This window comes from Antedon mediterranea, chromosome 11, assembly GCF_964355755.1.
Source record: "Antedon mediterranea chromosome 11, ecAntMedi1.1, whole genome shotgun sequence".
Classification (NCBI taxonomy): Eukaryota; Metazoa; Echinodermata; class Crinoidea; order Comatulida; family Antedonidae; genus Antedon; species Antedon mediterranea.
The window spans coordinates 3,832,323-3,846,751 of NC_092680.1; the positions used below are offsets into that span (position 1 = coordinate 3,832,323).

Below are 14,429 nucleotides of genomic sequence, written 5' to 3' on the forward strand. Positions count from 1 at the left end.
ATGTTTCTCTATTATCAAGTCACAGTCAGCTCCATCATTGTAGGGCAAGTCCATACATGTCAAGTTTATCATCAGCATTTGGACGCGGGTAAAAATATTGTTCGTGGAGTTCTACAACAATTAAAGAATAAAGACGTATCTAAAAGTTGAGGAAATTTATTTATTTACCTCGTGTGGAAAACCAATATGGCCATAATAAAGAACGTTCATACTATTTACAAAAAAATACAATTTAACTTCGTTGATAAACATCGTAATTCTAAATTCAACGTTGTTGATATTATCGACTAGCCTATCTACCGGTCGTAAATACTTCCTATTTTAGTAGGCCTACTTTCAATTTCTCTATAGGCAAGACACTGCACCAAAGTGCATATATAATTTACAGCATTTTATAAAACGAGATATGCTGTAGCAGAATTAACACAATTGTAGGCCTACTATTAGCACAATTTACACATTTCGTTTCAAATTAAGGAACTCAGTGGAAACTATTGTAATGTCTTCTGTTCAAGGATTTATTTAATCCGGAATCTATAATTGAGATTTTCTTTACAGTTTTTTTAATATAGATTAGAAATAAAAACAAACATCATATAAATAGCAATTTTACATTTGTATCAAACGTAGAAATAGGCCTATCCGTTGTGTAAACGACGACGGCTAAACTCTTATCTTCCCGACGATAACGTTTGAGTTGCAACATTTAAACTTCGATAATAATTATGGATTTATGATTGCGCGTACGATAACAATTTTAATTTTATCGTTACCTTTGTCCTTAGTGGTTTATATCAACGAGATAATTCAATGTATGCTTAGGTCGATCCTAGACAGAAAGCTGTCGTCAATATCAAACGTCATTATTGTCTTTTAGAAAAGTAAACACTATCATGAAGGACAAGCTCAACACAAATAATACCGTATAAAAAACGTAATTTAGACGTTCCTGGACAGGTGTAAACATTATTAGGCCTATTTCAGTTTATTTTTTCAGTTTTTCGTCGTATAGTAGTTCATCACATTTCAAAGACTGCTCCTATCTCGCGTGCTCGAGTGTTATTTTCGTCACATAGTATTTCAACACATAAAAGAATTCGTTCCAATGTTCTTGCTCAGACAATTATCTTAGGAGTGCTATCGTCATGTTTCATTTTGATGACGTCATCATGTTAGAAAATATAGTTGGTGGTTAATCTAACCTATGCTACACTATAATGACATACAAATTGACACAATGTAGCACTAAACATTACTCTAAGGATTTCGTACGGTACAACTTAATTGCGTTCATGTTGTACGTGACGTGTGTGTGTTGTCACGTAACACGTTCGCGCGGCAACCAACTCGTCTCAAGAGTGACGAGTTCAAATCTATTATTATATTATAGCCTCCTAAATGGAAACAAAATTACATTCCCAGTAAAAAGAGGACGTGCTTTAGGAAAAATATAAATAAATAATGAGGACGTCATATTTCATATGATTTTACTCAAATTTGCTATGAAACGTCTAGTTCAATTCTCCACTGAATATATTAGTATTATAGACTTCACAAGTCTAAAATTCTCTTCGTTTTAAGTGCTGTGTGATTTCCACAGATAGTTTATACGTCTAAACAGGAGTTGCATTTTCCCGAATAAATTTATCTTCAGCAACAATGCCAGTGGAAACGGCGATGTATTTGTCGTTACTGGTTGAACTGCAAAAGGAGTTGTAGACATACACAGCAAAATAACAAAGAGAAGACATGAACCAGAAAGCGGCGCAAACCATTATTGACGTATTGTAGCTTCCGGTTGCGTCGAAGGCTTTACCTATAAAGATAAAAGTAACAACATAAGTGTAATCCTGGGCTTTTGGTAGTCCGAACTACTTCCTAAATATAACTAAACCTAACCCTCTAAATAATCTCTCTCTCACTATAATTTATAAAGTAAAAGAAGTAGCTCATGGGAGTCGAACCCCATACATCGACATGTAAAGTCCATAGTCTTATCCACTCGACTACACAGACGGCTCGACAGAAATCGTTTGCATTAGCGAATTGTAGTTAGCTGAATTCTTACGTCAAACCTTATGGATATGATTAATGAATATTCATGTTTATTTTGTGACGTTTCACGAGGGGTCCCCAACTTATGTACGAAAAGAAATATCGCTTCCCGGTCCACTATAGACGCAAGCAAGGACGTACGAGCAACCCAAGCGAGTTGACCAATGACAAGCCACTGTTAATAATCCATCGCTTGTGATTAGTCAAATCACTTACTATAGGACGAAACGCAACGACTTAAGCGCGACGAAGCAATTTAACCGACCACAAGCGATGGATTATATCCGAATTTGTGTTTGTTATTAATTTGTTAACTCGCTTGCGTTGCGCTTACGTCCTTGCGTTGTTTCTCAGTGTGAACTAAGCTTTAGGACGTAGGCGCGCATTGTATTGGCGCAAAGTTATTGTTAACTTTAACGATTTGAAAATTCAACGCAACTCGCGTTTCATTTCACAGAAATTGATAAAGGAATCATTATAATGACTTAGGCAATAATTATTGGGTCGAATTCATTCGGTTTTATTATAGACCTGCAGATTTGTAATAAACGAATACATAACTTATTATGATGTTGTAAATCAAAACTTTATGATGCAATGAAATAAAACTGCACGGTATATATGCTGATGTTCATTGAACATGACCCTTCTCGTAGAATAACTAGCACAGCGCCGAGTCACACCACAGGCTTACACTAATGGAAAGAATAATCAGTGTAGCGTACATGGGTGCATTATAAAGCTTGGTTCCCACTAGGACGCAACGCAACGGACATAAATGCAACGCAAGCGAGTTGACCAATGATGACAAGCGATCCGATAGTCGAATAAATCCATCATTTGTGATTGGTAAAATGCCTTACGTTGCGTTACGTCGTTGTGAGTGAGAACCAAGCATAATAATCCATTGGGTGTCGGAGCGCATGTTTTTAGATCCTTCCATTACAGTATGTTAAACTTGGTTCCCACTTGATGACAACGCAAAACCGTACGTAAGCGCACCGTTGAATCACGACGCCTTTGATTGGTCAACTCACTTGTGTTACGCGTCCAAGTGGGAACCAAGCTTTAAGGTACAACACTGCACGTTAAATAGGGAACGTCCATTCTGTCCGGGGGTTGTGTAATGCACTATTTTGTAGTCCAGCTAAGCATGGTGTCTGACGATTATAATTGCATTAACTTTTTAGTGGTAGGCCTACTCATGTCTGTTGCGCAAGATACTGTTTCAAAACCCGATAAAACCAGACTACGAACAATTAACTTTTATGGAAAGACAATGCTCGGTGTTCAAAACAGGAATACGAATTTGCACTCAAAATGAACCGCTTCCTAATCTGGTGGTTACGCACATCACTTTAATATCCTAAAATAATAACAAGAACGAAATCAGGCGGCGTGTACTAAATGGTCAATAAGACTGGTTACCGTTTTGCATTGTCATTTATTGATAATTAATTAATATTGTTATTGAGGCGCGCAGAAGGACAATGACATGTAATAGTTGTTGAATAAAGGTCGTTTTACACGACAACAACCAAGGCTGCGTTCAGACGGTTACAAACATAACGGTAAATGTGGGTTCTAGAATCGCGTGTTTTTTAAAATGTTTTTTATGTTTTTAATAGCAGCAATGTTAAAGATGTATTGTCCCCCAAAAACATGAAAAAATAAAGATTAATAAAATCAGATTTTGAATAAGCAATTTCACAGTTTTAATAAAGTTATTCACTTCTGTAGAAAAAAAATCATCAAAAAATAATTATTTCACTTATAAAAAGACAAAATGGTTAATTTCAACCAAAAACCATTGTCTTCCAGACAATTTAGGTATATTTTGCTTTAAATTACATTTTTTTTGGTGGAAAATGTTTTTTTTTGGATCAAATTTTTGGTCATTGTGAATAACTATTATATGATATTAAAATGGCATATTCAACAAAAAAAAATTAAAAAATTATCTTTGAGGGGGACAATATATCTTTAATATTACTGAAATTATTAAAATATTATTAACATCTATTAATATCGCCGTGCATTGACCTTCCCTAATAACAACAATAATAAGGATAACCTTCATTATATAACTAAACAACCTCTAGTGTTTTGCTTGTATTATTATTTGAAATATTTACAAAGTCATAGGCATAGGCCTACATTTAATATTAATCATTACGTATACATTCACGTACATAAATTGACGCCTCGTATGAGTAAAATAGTAGATCTCACTTTTGAACGACATATAGTTATCGTTTTATTCAAATATGAAAACAATTGTTTTTCTTCTGGTTTTGACTTTATTTACGGTTTTATGTTCAATTCAAATAAATAATTTGTGCTGTCGCACAAACGAAATAAAAATTATATAACGGGTCAACTATTTTCACTATAAAAAAACCTATAAAAGTTACAGTTCTTTTCAATGTATATGGGTAGGCCAGTTTCTTTGATTTGTCCACGAGTAATTGTGGAAGAAAGCTAGTGAATTTAATTACCGTGGCTCAATTAAATTAAACATCCATGACAAAACTGTTCATATAGTTCGATGTGACGACAGGACCTATGACGTCACAAATGAAGGGAGGCCGCCTATTAAAATTATCGTATGCGTTTCATTTCGCAATTTTCGTCAAGTCATCTAATTCAACTTGGTCGATTCTAGGTCCAAACTAGGCATAGACGTATAATTGTTCAGGTGACAACCTTGAATTATTATCACAGACATGCGCATTTTAACCTTTTTATGAGTGTATGGGGGGTGTATGGTCGTTGCTAAAATCGATTTTTGAGAGCTGGACATCCAGATAGACTGTGGAAACCGTAATTTCTCTATTGAGCTACTCGCCTGGCAAGATAATTTTTTTATGCTGTGACTGCAACATCATTATGACCGTCAAAGCCACGCAGGGGTTTTAGGAGTAGAGGGGAAGGCACATAACTCACCAAACGCCATCGGAGCACCTAACGCAGCCAGACCAATAGACACGGTCAGATATCCAACAACTTCAGAGTTTCTTGCAATACCAAAAATCTCTACTGCCACCGAGTAAATCAGAGACCAGTGGATGCCCATCGGTATACTTGAGACTAAAATGATCAAAAGTTTATTGTGTTAATAAAAAGAACTTGTAAGTGTAAAATATACGTTTCAAGAAGCTAAAGGGAATAATCCATAAAAACAATATTAGACAATATCTTTTGGTTTCACTCGATTCTCCAAAATCCACGTCTTGTATTCTAAAACACTACGCTGGCGGTATCGTCTGCATTCTGCTTGTGCGCGTCTTTTTAACAGGAGATCACGTGTGCCGTGTTCTTAAATTAAATGGAGAGATCGAAATTTGATAACGCTTTCTTGCAGAGATATGAATATATTGGAGGATCGGGAGAGACACATGTATCTCAGAAAACATTCTAACACATTACCGTATAGTACCCATGACTATCTTAATAATTATTGTTTAACTCACCAATAAACAAAACGTTAAAACGATTTTATTATGCATTAGTGATCATAAACAATTCTGTATACAAAAGTTATCACACAAAAATACATTACTATCATGATAGCAATGAAATTGATAATCACAATGATATGACAGTGATGAGCCTATTATAAATCATATTAGTGGTTGCGACTGGTAAAACTTCTTTTTATCATCACAGAGGAAGTCCTGTTGTTTTGATTATTCTCACTCTCAATCACATGTCTTGGCAGCTTGATATGTTATATATCAACATTGAGTAAAACTAGTTTCAGTAGATTTTTTATTGTTCGTGGAGAAATGATTTTAAGGAATGTAGGCCTATATTTTGGCGGATGAATAATGTGAAAAGAAGCACGTATCGGACTGCAGACAAACTGCGTCAGGTGGTTTGTTGTCAAAGGGGCGGATCCAGTGGTATGCACTATTATTGAGCATCTCCCCAAAAGTTAAAACAGTAAGAGAATGCATATTATTTATATAGTAAAGTAAGAATATAAACACACATAGGCCTATATTCAAAGCGAACCCTTGAAGCCCACACAATAATCACCACCGTTTGAGATGGATCCGCCCCTGTTAGGTCCTTCCTTGATGTTTCCCCACCCAGAAAGTATTTTAAAATTCTGAATGATGAACGATTTTCCTTCATGCTATATACCGTACAGTAAGTAATTTGCAACACTAAACATTTCGTCGTCTGAATGGAACGTATGAAACTGCAAAACGAAGTGTTGGTCACTTATTTAAAATGGTTAGTAAATGCTTACTGATGGTATAGACTATAAACATAGCATAGGAATCTACGAATAATAAGGTGACGGTAATGCCAGTTCCCAGCAGACACGTCAGACACATTGCCACGACCCGTGGAAACGGAAGCTTGTCACCTCCTATTATGCACAGGAATCGACCAATCAGCTGACCTCCAGCCGATATTGCAACCATATGCGAGGCGATCTTTGGTGGGAACGCCATACTTTCAGCAACGCTTACCTATGACGGAAAATCAATGTCGTCAAGTGTAATGTCCCTAACCTAATCCTAAACTAAAATATATTATTTGTTAATGTGAACATTTCGAGTTTCAACACTCGAGTTTACGTGTGTAATCACGTGACTCGAGTTGACATGGTCATTACAGTTCAAGATGAGTTCCCGATTTATATTATATATAATAAATAAAATAATGAAAATTACCAACCATTTAAGTTCATGCTTATGAAAATATCGTAATTAAATAAAATTTAATAAAAGAATTATATAAAACGACAAAAGGTTATTTTAACAACTTTATATAAAAATATGGATCATTGTGGGTAAACGAAAAAGTGAAAGAAAATAAAATTCTGAAAAGTTTTAAAGATTTAAAATGAATAGGTTACTTACCAAATATATAAGATTAAACATCGCCGCACAAGTTGAAAATATTATTGCAAGATTGAAGAGCCAATGCTCAACTAATTTCAGTATCAACAGATACTTCATAAATATATCCTTAGGTTTTTCCTCTGCGACACATTTTTCAGTTCGTTTCTCGTCGTCATGTATTGAGTAAGTACTATCTGCGTCTTTAATTGGCGGTGGGTCGAAGGGAATACAGCATACAACGCCAACTAGTAATATAACGATGCTAAATATACGAAGAGTCAACCTCCAGCCATACCAAGTGAAACAAAAACTAAAGATTGGACCAAGCGTTAACATACCTAGAAAGTTAGATTAAGTTAAAAAAAAATTAGAATTAGCAAATTTATCAGGCACAATTGGAACAGGGATGTCAATTTCATATGTCTAATTCATACTTCATTGATTGGAATAAACTTTCTCTCAAAACTATCATCGGTACAGTATCTACAAAATAGAATTAGGCCTATTCGTCTTGTGTTACATGACGTGATATTTTACACAAGTGTCGTATGTATATTACCATAATATAAATTAGTGTCGCATGTATATTATCATAATATCATCGCTATTCTATCAATACCTCGTAATATCCTTGTTACCGTATTTAATAAACAATTTCAGAATTCGGACCTGGATTAACTTAAAAATGAAGATGACCTTTAAAATGACCATTGTAATTGAAGGACAATGGAAGAAACAAACGCTTTGATGGCCACTTTATTCTTAATCGAGTCAAATTTGATAAATCGTATGCCCAAAGTTATTATAATGGAAATGAACCATCCACAAACAGATCGGGATAGAAATACGGTTTAAAGTGTCAACAGATTGGATTCGTCTAACTTTGTTAGACACGTAGGCGCAATCGTAAGTAATTTGACCAATCACGAATCGAAATTGTGGCTTGTGATTGGTCAACTCACTTGCTACGTCGTCGTTGCGTCCAGTGGAACCAAGTTTAATTTAGCTATATCCGAACATCCAATGTTTATCTCTTATTTAAAAATAAACGTTTGTTTCTTCTGTTGTTTTAATGTTTCATTAAAGCATTTTAATTAATATTTTGTGTTATCGTTTACAGCGTTTAAGCTTAGTTAATTCCCATTGCAAGGACGTAAAGCAACGCAAAGTGACTTGACCAATCACAAGCGTTAGATTATTCGAACAGCCGCGTGTGATTGGTTAACTCGCTTGCGTGGCGTCTACGTCCTTGCGTTGCGTCTCTCTAGTGGGAACCACGCTTTAATAAACAGGCCTACTTACCCACGGCAGTTCCGGATACAGCCAGTGAAGTAGCCCGGGAACAATTATCATTTGGAAAATAACAGCTCAATAAATTCATTAACGGGTTATAAACAAAGTTCCCGCCGATTCCGTACACGATACTAAACGTTATAAATACCGTGACCAGATCGGTAGCGAATGTCGTTAACAAGATTCCGGCTGCGCTAAGTACGACTCCAATTATAGCAACTTTACGATGGCTAGTCAACTCATACAAGAAACAAGACAGTGGTGACATGGAGCATATCGTTGCCGTTGAAACAGAGCCGACCCATCCTAAAAAATATAAAAATATAACTAAAATGTAAATATAGCAAAACTAATAAATAATTGGTGCAATACTTATATATTTGGGCATATATGGCGTTTCATACGTATATTACTCGAGATTGTATTTTCAGACAAAAATCGAAATAAAAAAAGACAATAAATACAGACTTGGGACAAGTCTATTATAGGCTATATTATTGTAGGCTATATTTTTGAAAGTATTTTCAATGTATTTTTCAGTTTTTATCATTTTTCTATCTTCGTAAATATTCGTAAATATTTAATTATGACTTGTATGTATCACGTCTAGATACATTGTAGAAAGAAGTTGTAGGAAGATCATTTAACAATTTTAAATATTCATACTTTAGCTTATAGTGAATTCTAGCAAACTTAGACAGTAAAGAATAAATAGCAATGAGGCAGACAATGCGCCCGCCTCGTCTGAAATTTTCCATTTTCACTACCCACTCGAATTCCCCATTTTGCCTACTTTTCTTTTTTAACCTCTCTCTACGGCTTTGATAGTATAAATGACAGAATGATTTTAATACTTTTTTGGGACACACAACGAAAACATGAAACTGTATTGATTATATTCTGAGAAAATATTAAAGTGAAGTATTATAAAGGCATTTGCTGTCAACAACAACCATCGCTTATATTTTGCACAAAAATAAAAATCATAACGTGACACCAAATAAATCCTAAAACGTCAATGTGAACAGACTATTACAATCAAGCGCCCTATCGATGGACTTTGACAATGGCTTACGTGAGGTGTGATTGTTATTTCGGTAAATTGTACATTTATTATCAGATTAATTTTGTGAAGTGTCAAAAAAACAAGTTCAACATTTTAATAAAAACAACGTTGACCTGTCAAGCATTCGCAGATTGCTACAAATGATTGGTCATAAGCGGGATCCTCCTAAAATGTCGGCAAATACAAAAGAAACGTTAATATACGATTCTTCGTCCCCAACCCCCATCCCCCATTCCTATAACTTGATCCGCCACAAACACTTTTACTGACAGGTTTGTTGTTGTATATTACAATTCGCCCGAATCGGAAAGGTTGGTGTAGACTTGCCCCCAAGTCTGTATTTATTGTCTTTTTTTATGTCAGTCCACCAGCCGACGTTTCGATTTTTGTCTGAAAATACAAGCTTAAGTAGTATAGGTATGAAACGCCATATATGACAAAATATTTATCTTTTTACTAATAATATTAATTCAAAACTCCGTCTGGAACCCATACTAGGGTTGGTGGTATGTGCGTGCGTATTTGTGAATGTTCGATTCTGAGTCCACAAATCTGCAACATGAAGATGCTGCGTAATGCGATGAGCAGCAAAAGCAATAAACCTAATACTAATAGTGAAGGGGAGGTAACCCTTAAGATACGTAACGCAACGCAACGACGTATTGGCGCAAAGTGCTGTTTGGAAACCGACGACGCAACATACAGTGCTGCAAACATCGCAGGTTTGATTTCACGCAAGCGGGGGAAAACACAATTATTAGAAGGGCATTATTATTATTAGAAATTGCATTTTATTTGTCAGGAATTTGTATGATTTATTTCTTTTTATTTTTAAATGCGCCTTGAGCACTCTGGAGTGGTATGTGCGCCATAAAAATCTTATTATTATTATTATTATTATATGTTTTATCGATATCGTTGCCTCGACATTATTATTATTGTTATTAATAGGCATTTACTCTGAGTTACGCTCTATCTATCGGTTGCGTGCCGTCTCGAAACCAAAAACAACAATAAGTTATTGTGTATACACAATGCATGCATTTAAGTCTACTTCCAAAGAATTTTATGGAAGTAAAATGAGTAAAAATAGATGAAAATCAACAGAAATGTATGTTGCATGCTTCATTTTTCGCTTTATTTCTATGATATAGCTCTGTTATTGTCTATAATGACCGCATTGACCAATTAGGGCCTACCAAATATTGTAGACATAATCCAGAACAATCGAATTTACAGCATGAACCCAGATCGAAGACTCTCACGACTTGCAAGACGGACCTCCATCCGGGCATTGCTTTACTAATCAAAATAATCATCGACGAGATATTTTCGACAATGCGTTATTACGTCATCTTCATTCCTACGCTGACGGTTACTCCTCAGCATGTACAGAAATGTACACCAGATCTACACGTCCACAGACGACCAAGGCAATCAACTAGCCCTATCTAGACAAACTTTAGTATATTTTTTTTCTGGTGAAAAGGAATTTTAATTCTATAATTCTTAAAAGATCACGGTATATTTGACAAGCATGCAAATATGGGTGGTGTGGGTTTTACGATACGATAATAAAATTCGTAATGCGATCTTCTTTCTAAAAGTGGACTCAGAACGCTTGCAATTCCAGCCTAATTCAGATTAAAATGTGCCAAAGAGAAGCATTGTGGCTCTCTGTACGCCAGGGTGAAAATATGTGATTCAAAATGATTTTGAAATTAATAAATTTAAGTTTGCACTGTGTCGGATTTAGGCAGTGAATTCCATATCATGGAGCAGCACGAGTAAAGATCGTGCGCTTTGGGAACTGAAGCTTAATTAAAAGGTAGTCTGTACTTCTTTTAAAATTAAAATTGTAAAAACTAATTTTCCCATTTTTTTTAGGCGGAATAAACATTGATTATTAGTATTAGTATTAATACTATTTATATTTGAAACTATAAATTATCAACACTTCATGGATAAGTGTTGATAAAATCTGTTCATACAATGCTGTTTATGTACCATTACAAATACACAGTAGGAATCTTGAACGTGCACTTGACATCAATTTTTTTTTTACCTTTTGCCTTCATTTTGGGTTTTAGTTTATCCAATTTAGTATCATTCCATATATGGGCTTGTGCATTACATTCGGAGGACACATTATACCTATCCACAGGCTAATAATATAGGTGCATTGCAAGAGAAAATTGGTATTAAAAATACGCATTTTATGCTGGATAAACTACCGAACTGTGGCTTGTAACCGATAGGCCTAGGTATGCATATAGTTATGTCCGTCCTGGCGTGCCATTGTTATTCTCACGAAACAACGATGGAGTCATTATTACATTCACATAAATTCAAACAAACACAAACCATGGAGGTATAAAAATTGTTATACCTCCATGCACAAACAAACTACTCTGTATATTGAATTAGAATACTGTACCAAATTACGATTACAAAGAATGTGTTCACGAAACAACACATTAAACTCATTGTAGCATACTGTATTAGGTAACTATTTAAGGAAAACAGATTCTCATGTCTGCAAGTTAAGTCTCAGATTAAACAACGATCCAAGTCGGACAAAACGACAACATTAATTCATGTTACACAGAACAAGAGAAACAAGCCTCTGTGTAAAAACGTGTCATTCAACGGCTCACATTTCCAGCAAAGTACAGGATGAGGTTTCAAACAATTAACTAATTTATAAAATCTAGACATTTTCACAACATCAAACAATTAACATTCATAGAATTCTGCTTTCTTCTCACGCAAAATATGTATTGGTTTACAAAGCTTTTCAGAGAACTAGATATACGTGGTGTACCGCAAACGTTTGATTTGATTGCCATGCAAATTCAAACAATCACATAATTATTAACAATCAGAACATCATAATAAAGTCACAATAATTCGTTGCGTAACCTTGTTTTAATTATCGGATAATGACCAATTAAGAAGGAAATTATGTTCATATTTCTTTTACATTGTTTTTAACCATTCTTAGGATATTGCTCAAGTCCTCATCATGATCCCGGAAAAGAAATTGAACCGTATGATAAACAGTCAACAACCGTATAGACAAAAGAAAACAACATCTTACTGCTTAAAAGGAGAGGTATAGGTACCTGGGAACGGCCCTTTGTAGTAAGGTGTTTAGAGACCAATACAAATGACTATAATAGGACATTGTCTATATTCACTCTTTCGATTCAATTCATTGCAGAAATGAGCTTTTAACTTATGCCTATTATGAATATGTATTATATTATTATCATGGTTGATCAACCAATCATTCAAGTATAGCATAATTGTGCGGTCTTTTAAACAATTTTAGGCCAGCCTTACATCTGCAAGCACGTACACATTTCAAAGATTTATTTGTACCCGAATGGTGATGTGTTTTTATAAACATTTCGTTGTCTAATGTTGAAATTTTTGATTCGCCATGATGACGTAATGCTGTCTAGTTTTTCTTATATAGAGAATGCAATAATTTGACCCCGCGATGACATTTTGATATCTGAATAATTGAAATAAAGAAAGTAACAGTAGTCTTATACAATGAAAAGATGAGATTTAATAAACTGCATATTTTTATTCGCTTCATGAAAAAGAATCCATCTACGACCCATTGTTGGGCAAGTGTGTGAATTGATATAGGTGGGTCTAAAATTATAAGAAGCATAGGAACCAAGGGGAGAGATAGGCAACAAAAAAAAATAGTAAAGAATTGGTTTTACGTTATTGCTGCTCCTCTCACATGATTCCGGAGCAACTTGGCTTTTTACGATTCTATTTTTTAAAGAAAAATTGTGGGCGAAATTTAAAAATCGCGTTTAAGTTAATTTATTGACTTTGTGTGCACTAAAATAATTTAATTTATACGTTTTCTAACATTCTAATAATCTTGATTTAAGTTCTAGAAACAGTGACTTCGAGTCTGAAGATTATCCGCTGGTAAATTTCAAACCTGTCATAAAAAAGATTTTCAGATCCCGGACGTGACACCAAAAGCCTTGCTTGGTGAAACTAACATTTTCATTTAAATACAATTGTAGCCTTCTTTGATGAATGTCAAGTGTCATACTTACTATGCAAAATAAATACTAGAACTCAGTCTGTCAACTTACCTATAGCAGTTGTCGTTGAATTGAATTCTCTCTGCAGTTCCACCAGGATAACGCTAACTGTATGGATGACTCCTATAATAAATATATTTATGATAAAAACGCAAAAAGCGATAGTCCATCCTCGTTTGTTATTCATTGCTGAATGGTGCTCTTCCTATAACTGAAACATAAAAGTACCCATAGGTCTACTGAAACTGCTAAGCACTGATTGACCACGGAAAAAATTCTGCAATAACGGTATAGGCTAAGCCTCGACTGTGTCTACAGGAGCTGATAGACACTATTTTTATCGCTTCAGATTGTTTGTTTATATGATGGCCAATGCAGATTCGGCAGCAGGTCCTGCAATAGTGAACAATAAAAAACCGGATTGATCCCGATTAGTAATAATAGGCGGCTAGTGATTGATCAACAAGCGTTGAGGGCAGACCATTATTATTAATCCTAAGTTAATCATTGATTGAGCATAGAGTGCGATTGGAATTTCATATTTGAAATATTAGCTCAAATTATATTGTATGTGGACGGTCCCAGAAAAAAGAACACCAATGTGTTGATCTGGTCGTCTGAATAAATAACGTTGAACTAAGAACTTGCTTTTCTTGAATATGATCGTGCGATTGGTCCGCCGACAACGTGACAGAATTACTAAAGATTCGACCAATCAGCAGAGGACAGACTATATTATTTTGCCCAAATCGTGCGTTGGTTTATGAAAGTCGCGGTTCACAAACGTTGACACAACAGTGAGGTAGGCCTAGACTTAATTTATATGAGGAAAATCATTGTCCATAGGAATTAAAGTGACCAATTGAAAACATGAAAGCTGGCGGAACTTCCAACTAGTACATTTTACTACTAAATGGAGCAAAATATATTTTATGAAGCTAGGCAAATTTATCTGTATTATGGGGGCCTAGCTTGGTTAATGAAGGTGAGTTAAGAAGGCTATCATTGCCGGGATCATACCACATTAATTTAGGCCTAGGGCCTATGTATGATGATCCTATTCCCTACGTTTTGTAA

General features: G+C 35.0%; 1 protein-coding gene across 1 annotated transcript; it reads right to left on the minus strand.

Annotated features, from left to right (window-relative positions):
• Positions 1-140: 140 nt before the first annotated feature.
• Positions 141-13,741, minus strand: LOC140063197 (monocarboxylate transporter 13-like). Its single transcript, XM_072109686.1, has 6 exons — positions 13,404-13,741; positions 8,217-8,513; positions 6,933-7,252; positions 6,314-6,539; positions 5,002-5,145; positions 141-1,816 (listed from the first exon to the last, which is right to left on the minus strand). The coding sequence occupies exons 1-6, from the start codon at positions 13,537-13,539 to the stop codon at positions 1,614-1,616; spliced, it is 1,326 nt and encodes a 441-aa protein (XP_071965787.1). The 5' UTR covers positions 13,540-13,741; the 3' UTR covers positions 141-1,613.
• Positions 13,742-14,429: the final 688 nt, after the last annotated feature.

What these genes read in the sequence shown, in the direction of transcription:
- LOC140063197 (XM_072109686.1), bottom strand. Translation starts at nt 13,539, where the DNA reads ATGAATAACAAACGAGGATGGACTATCGCTTTTTGCGTTTTTATCATA. An exon ending in TTCAACGACAACTGCTATAG is followed by an intron (nt 8,514 to 13,403) that starts GTAAGTTGACAG and finishes TATATTTTTTAG; the next exon opens with GATGGGTCGGCTCTGTTTCA. An exon ending in TGTTTAATCTTATATATTTG is followed by an intron (nt 6,540 to 6,932) that starts GTAAGTAACCTA and finishes TTTCCGTCATAG; the next exon opens with GTAAGCGTTGCTGAAAGTAT.